The following is a 6,803-nucleotide window of genomic DNA, read 5'->3' as shown; positions in this document are numbered from 1 at the left end:
GACCGGGGAGAGCTTTCTGAGGTGGTAGGGTTTTGGTGGGTCCTTCCCCGGGACCACGGACTCCTCCGTTAGAACAGAAGAGGCCTGAAAAGCGAGGCGTGGAGTAGGGTCGTGGGGTGACGCCGGCTGGGGGAGGAGGCGAGCGCGGGCGACTCCCACTCGGGACCCGGGCCCAGGCCCCGCCCCTGCCGTACGCCATCAGCCCGCGCCGCGCTGCGGGTGTTATTCCGTCCCGCCCGCGCGGCGGTCGGTGCTCTGTCACCGCCCGCTGTGGCCATGGCCCCAGCCCGTGGCTTATAGATTGGCGACCGGAGTCCCCGACGCGGCCCTGGTCCTGATGGCGGCGGCGGCGGCGGCGGCCGCCCTGGCAGCGGCCGACCCCCCTCCCGCGATGCCGCAGGCGGCAGGAGCCGGAGGGCCCACCGCCCGTCGGGACTTCTATTGGCTGCGCTCCTTTCTGGCCGGAGGTGGGTGTCTAGCCGGGAGGACCCGGTGGTGGTGGTGTGACAGGGCAGGATCCGGGGCAGATACGGTGCTTGCAGCCACGGTGACATTCTTGGACTTTGGCTGCTTCAATGCCCGGCTGGATATTCGCCCTAACCTGCTTGACTAGTGACAGCAGGATCCTGGGGAGGAAGGGCCTCGAGCTGTCAGGGAGCGGCTGGGGAGGTGGACGGGCCGAACCAGGGACCCATTCTTCAGGATTGGATAGTAGGGGAAAGAGCCGGATCCTTTACAAAGACTCCAGGGTTTCAGTGAAACATTTCTGGGTACCCCTGTCTTTTATAAAGACCATAAATGATCCAGTATAGAATTGGATTTTGCCGTTTGCTTTAAAGAAAGCAAATATGGGAGGACAGCTTTTTAACCCACTGAGCCACCCAGGCGCCCCGGGAGGACAGCTTTTTAAAGTTGACTAGGAAATTGTGCAAAATTGCCTACAACCAAAACTGGTTCCAGTTATACTGGTAAACTGGTCTGTGGCTACATGACAGGTAGCTGGTGCAGCCCTTCTATCCTTGTCACTGTGAGGCCAGAAAGTTCGTAATTGTCTCTTAAAAACTTCCTCTGCCTTTCCATAAAGAAGTGTTTTCAGTCTCTACCCTCTCTTAAGTGATTGGTTGTCAATACTTAATTACTTGTTAAGACTGGGAATTTAAAAAAATTCTACATTATACGAGCTTTTAGGAGGAGTATCTGTAGGGTGCAGTAGTATTAAGAATTTATTTTGTTCTGGGGGCGCCTGGGTGGCTCGATGGGTTAAAGCCTCTGCCTTTGGCTCAGGTGGTGATCCCAGGGATCAGGTCCTGAGATCGAGATCCTGGGATCAAGGCCCACATTGGGCTCTCTGCTCAGCAGGGAGCCAACTTCCTCCTCTCTTTCTCTCTGCCTGCCTCTCTGCCTACTTGTGACTTCTGTCAAATAAATAAATAAAATCTTTAAAAAAAGAATTTATTTTGTTCTGATAAAAACAGCATTCATGCATTTATACAAGGAATATGAGTGCCCGCTATGTGCCTGCTACATGTTCAGTGTGTATCAGGGAACCAAACAAAGATTCTGGAATTTACATTGATTGGAGAGTTGAGAGGAGAAAGAGAAGAAATAAAATGAGAAAGTAAGTTAGTTATATAGTATGTTAGAAGGTGATGAATGCAATGGGAAGAAGTAAAAAGGAGAATGGGGCAAGGAAATGCGGAAGCTGTGTGGGTGCATTGTTAAATAGGACAGTCATGTCCTATTAAATGTTACTTTAGTTAAATAGTAAATAGTTAAATAGTAAGTCTCTTGGAGAGAATGACACTTGAGCAGACTTGAAGTAGTGAAGGAGTTGAGCAGTAGTGAAGGAGTTGATGTCTCAAGAGGAGCATTTCAGGCCTTAAGAAAAGCTGTGTAGCTATAACCAAGTGGTGTTGATGGCAAAAGGAGGTTAGAGGCCATGGGAGGCTGAATGAAGGGCTTTCCAAGCAATTGTAAAGATTCCAGCTTTTATTTGGAGTGAAGTAGGAACTGCCCAACTCTTTTCTAAAGTGTCTGTTCCATTTTGTATCCCCACTATCTTGTCAACATTTGCTGTTATCAGAGTTTTTGTCCTTTGTGTTTGTGTAGCTGTGTGTGTCTCTGCTTAAATAGATGTTTACAGATATATAATTGTGTTTTTTTGAAAGATTTTATTTATTTATTTGACAGAGAAAGAGGCAGGCAGAGAGAGAGGTGGAAGCAGGCTCCCTGCTGAGCAGAGAGCCAGATTCGGGGCTCGATCCCAAGACCCTGAGATCATGACCTGGGCCCAAGGCAGAGGCTTAACCCAATGAGCCACCCAGGTGCCCCTATAATTATGGTTTTTAACTTGCATTTCCCTGATGACTAATGATGCTGAATATCTTTTCATATTCTTTTTGGCCATTTGTGTCTCTTGGTAAAGTATTGCTTCAGATTTTTAGAAAGTGTGAATTCTAGGGTGCCTGGGTGGCTCAGTGGGTTAAGCCTCTGCCTTCAGCTCGGGTCATGATCGCAGGGATCTGGGATCGAGCCCTGCATCGGGCTCTCTGCTCAGCAGGGAGCCTGCTTCCTCCTCTCTCTGCCTGCCTCTCTGCCTACTTGTGATCTCTTTGTCAAATAAATAAATAAAATCTTTAAAAAAAAAAGTGTGAATTCTAAATAATTTCATTATATGGTTAGTTCATAATGACTGGGAAGATAAAGAACATAATATTGTGAAACCAAATGTATCCAAATGCAAATTATTTGAAGTTTATCCTCAATTTTGGGTAGCCATGACTCTGATTTGCTTTAGTTCAGATAAAGGAAGCTTGATTTAGAAACTTACATGTGGATTTAATATTTGAATATGAATAGGCATTTTATTTTTGGATATCTCAGAATATGGATTTTAACTAACATTAGTTACATGGTAGGCTATTAAATAAATGTGTATGGACTTTGACTGATTTTGTCCTACATTTTAAAGTCTGTAGGGGCTCCTGGGTGGGTCAGTCAGTTAAACGTCTGTCTTCTGCCTTTGGCTCAGGTCATGACCCCAGCCAAGGTCTGAGGATTGAGCCCCACATCAGGCTCCCTGCTCAGCAGGGGAGTCTACTTATCCCTTTTCCTCTGCCCCTTGCTCGTGTGCTCACTCTCTCTTTGGCTCACTCTCTCCCAAATAAATAAAATATTAAAAAAAAAAAGTTTGTAAAGTAAAACTCTACATTCATTTATTTTTTAAAATTCATTTATTTTTAAATTATTTATTTTATTTTATTTTTAAAAGATTTTATTTATTTATTTGACAGAGAGAGAGAGAGATCACAAGTAGGCAGATAGGCAGGCAGAGAGAGAGGGGGAAGCAGGCTCCCTGCTGAGCAGACAGCCCAATGTGGGGCTCGATCCCAGGACCCTGAGATTATGACCTGAACCGAAGGCAGCGACTTAACTCACTGAGCCAACCAGGTGCCCTGATTTTATTTATTTTAGAATGAGAAAGAGATCAAGCTGGGGAGAGGGGGAGGGAGGAGCAGACTCCCAGCAGAGCAGGGAGCCAGATGTGGTACTTTATCCCAGGACCAAGGGATCATGATCTGAGCCAAAGGCAGATGTTTAACCGATTAAGCCACCCAGGTGACCCCACATTTATTTATTTAATAGATATTTATTGAGTGCCTGTTATGTACCAGGCCCTGTACTGGGTCTCTGGCAATATAGTAATAAAGGCGACCCACAAAATCCCAGTTCTTTTGTACCTCTGGATCAAATATGCAATAGTGAAATCTTAATGTAATCATAAAAAGGCACTGGAGACTTTATCCACCTTTTTAGAATGTAACAGCTTATTTTTTTTTAAACATTTTATTTATTTATTTGACAGAGAGAGATCATAAGTAGGCAGAGAGGCAGCCAGAGAGAGGGGGAAGCAAGCTCCCTGCCAAGCAGGAGCCCTATGTAGAGCTCAATCCCAGGACCCTGCGATCATGACCTGAGCCGAAGGCAGAGGCTTAACCCACTGAGCCACCTAGGCTATAACAGCCTACTTTATCAAAGGCTTATAACATGTAAGGTACTTTACAGAATTATCTTGGTCGTTTTGGGTTACTATAACAAAAATATCATAATCTGGGTATTTTATAAGCGGCTTTTTTCCTTCCTTCTTTCTTTTCTTACTTCCTTTTTTCTTTTTTCTTTTTTTTTTTTTAAGATTTTATTTATTTATTTGACAGAGAGAGATCACAAGTAGATAGAAAGGCAGGCAGAGAGAGAGAGAGAGAGAGAGAGGGAAGCAGGCTCCCTGCAGAGCAGAGAGCCCGATGCGGGACTCGATCCCAGGACCCTGAGATTATGACCTGAGCCGAAGGCAGCGGCCTAACCCACTGAGCCACCCAGGCGCCCCTCTTACTTCCTTTTTTCAACCTGGAAGCTCCAGACACTTATTTCTTATAGTTCTGGAAGCCGGAAAAGCCAAATCATGGTGTCAGCAGATTTGGTGTTTGGTGAGGACCTGCTTCCTCACAGACAGCACCTTCTCTCAGTGTTTTCACATGGTGGGAGGGGCCAGGGATTTCTCTGGGCTTTTATATAGGGCATTAACCTTGTTCGTGAGGGTTCCACCCTGCTGACCTCATCAATTCCCAAAAGCCTCACCTCTAAATGCCATCACTTTGGGAATTAGTTTTCAACATATGAATTTGGGAGGACACAGTCTATAGCAAAGAGTCTTCATATATTATTGTCTTAGAAGCATACCAAGCTAGTAGGGTTATCCTGGATTCTGACCTGCACTAAAGCTCATGTACACACATTACTGTCATCCATATGTCTGTACAGTGGCATGTGGTAGGGACCAAATACGTAATTGCTGAATAAAAATGGGCATGCTGAATTTTATGGGTAAAAGTTGTTTTTTTGTTTTTTTAAAGATTTTATTTATTTATTTGACAGAGATCACAAGTAGGCAGAGAGGCAGGCGGGGTGGGGGGGGGAAGCAGGCTCCCTGTTGAGCAGACAGCCCGATGTAGGACTCAATCCCAGGACCCTGAGATCATGACCTGAGCTGAAGGCAGAGGCTTTAACCCACTGAGCCACCCAGGCACCCCGAAAGTTGGTTGTTTCCATGAAGGAGTCATCCAGAAGAAGAGGTTACTTGAAACAGAGCCTCATGGCTGGGTAAATACCTTCAAGTGTCTTTCTCCATAACTACATTTAGCAAGATTCCCAGTGTTCATCAGGTATTAGGGGGAAGATTTACACTCTTCAAATTTATTTTTAAGTCTGACATACTCAGTTATTAAGTTACAGGGAATGGGGGCCAATCATCTACATATCCCTGCAACTCAGCAATTCTACCCATGGAGACCAAATTAGAGATCAGAAGGTGTGCTGGCTGAATAAATAACGATTTCCACGTGGAAAGAAATGGTATGCAATTTCATGCTGACTGTTTAAAAATTTTGTAGGTATTGCTGGATGCTGTGCCAAAACAACGGTTGCTCCTTTGGATCGAGTAAAGGTTTTATTACAAGCTCACAATCACCATTACAAACATTTAGGTGAGTTAATGGATGCTAAAGGGAAAAGTGAATGAAAACATTATCCATCTGCTGGCTTTGTTTCCAGTTGTGAATTAGAGTAGAAAGAGGATGCAAAAGAGAGTTTAAGTTTGTGAACAAATTTTCCAAGAGATTTATCTGTTATCTACTTTAACCTTTTCACTTGCAATAGTGGTTAAATATGTTATCATTTTAGGGTACTGATATTCTCTAAACCAAAATCTTAGAATCATTGAAGTAAGTACTATTTGTTTATTGGAATTAGAGTCATGTGCTTTCCAGACACATAACAGCTCAGCCTGATTTTTTTTTAAAAGATTTTATTTATTTATTTGATGCAGAGAGAGAGATCACAAGTAGGCAGAGAGGCAGGTAGAGAGTGGGGGAAGCAGGCTCCCTGCTAAGCAGAAAGCCCGATGTGGGACTTGATCCCAGAACCCTGAGATAATGACCTGAGCTGAAGGCAGAGGCTTAACCCACTGAGCCACCCAGGTGCCCCTGATTGTTTTTTTTAAAGATTTTATTTATTTATTTGTCAGAGAGAAAGAGGGAACACAAGCAGGGGAAGCGACAGGCAAAGCAGGCAGACGGAGAAGCAGGCTCCCAGCTAAGCAGGGAGCTGGATGTGGGACTTCATCCCAGGACCCTGGGATCATTACCTGAGCCAAAGGCAGATGCTTAACTGACTGAGTTACCCAGGTGGCCCAGCTCAGATTTTTTTTTTTTTTAATTTTCTTTTCTCTCTCTCTTTTTTTTTAAGATTTTATTTATTTATTTGACAGAGATCGCAAGTAGGCAGAGAGGCAGGCAGAGAGAGAGAGAGAGAGAGGGAAGCAGGCTCCCCGCTTGAGCAGAGAGCCCAATGTGGGGCTCGATCCCAGGACTCTGGGATCATGACCTGAGCCGAAGGCAGAGGCTTTAACCCACTGAGCCACCCAGGCGCCCCTCAGGCTGATTTTTAAAAAAAATCTAATTAGTGATGGAGATGAGGTTTATTCCTTTATTTATTTAAAGATTTATTTAGATTTCTGTATTTATTTGAGAGAGAGAGCACACGTGTGAGTTGGCAGGGAGAGGCAGAGGGAGAGAGAATCCTCTCCACTGAGCATGGAGCCTGACACAGAGCTTGATCCCATCACCCTGAGATCATGACCTGAGCTGAAATGAGGAGCAGGCTGCTTAACTGACGCAGCCACTCAGGTGCCCCTATTTTTTATTTTTAATGTAATCTTTACACCCAATGTGGGGCTCTTATTGACCCTG

The 6,803-nt window shown here is 44.8% G+C and overlaps 1 protein-coding gene across 1 annotated transcript in view; it reads left to right on the top strand.

The window, feature by feature from the left end:
- Positions 1-209: 209 nt before the first annotated feature.
- Positions 210-6,803, top strand: part of SLC25A16 (solute carrier family 25 member 16) — a 45,418-nt gene continuing 38,824 nt past the window's right edge. The window contains exons 1-2 of the mRNA XM_046027922.1: positions 210-467; positions 5,448-5,540. Of these exons, the coding sequence (XP_045883878.1) occupies positions 338-467; positions 5,448-5,540 (223 nt within the window). The 5' untranslated portion in view covers positions 210-337. The remainder of the gene's footprint in view (positions 468-5,447; positions 5,541-6,803) is intronic.

This window comes from Meles meles, chromosome 13 (assembly GCF_922984935.1).
Source record: "Meles meles chromosome 13, mMelMel3.1 paternal haplotype, whole genome shotgun sequence".
Taxonomy (NCBI): domain Eukaryota; kingdom Metazoa; phylum Chordata; class Mammalia; order Carnivora; family Mustelidae; genus Meles; species Meles meles.
The sequence above is the reverse complement of the archived record's forward strand: the minus strand, read 5'-3'. Positions and strand labels throughout refer to the sequence as shown.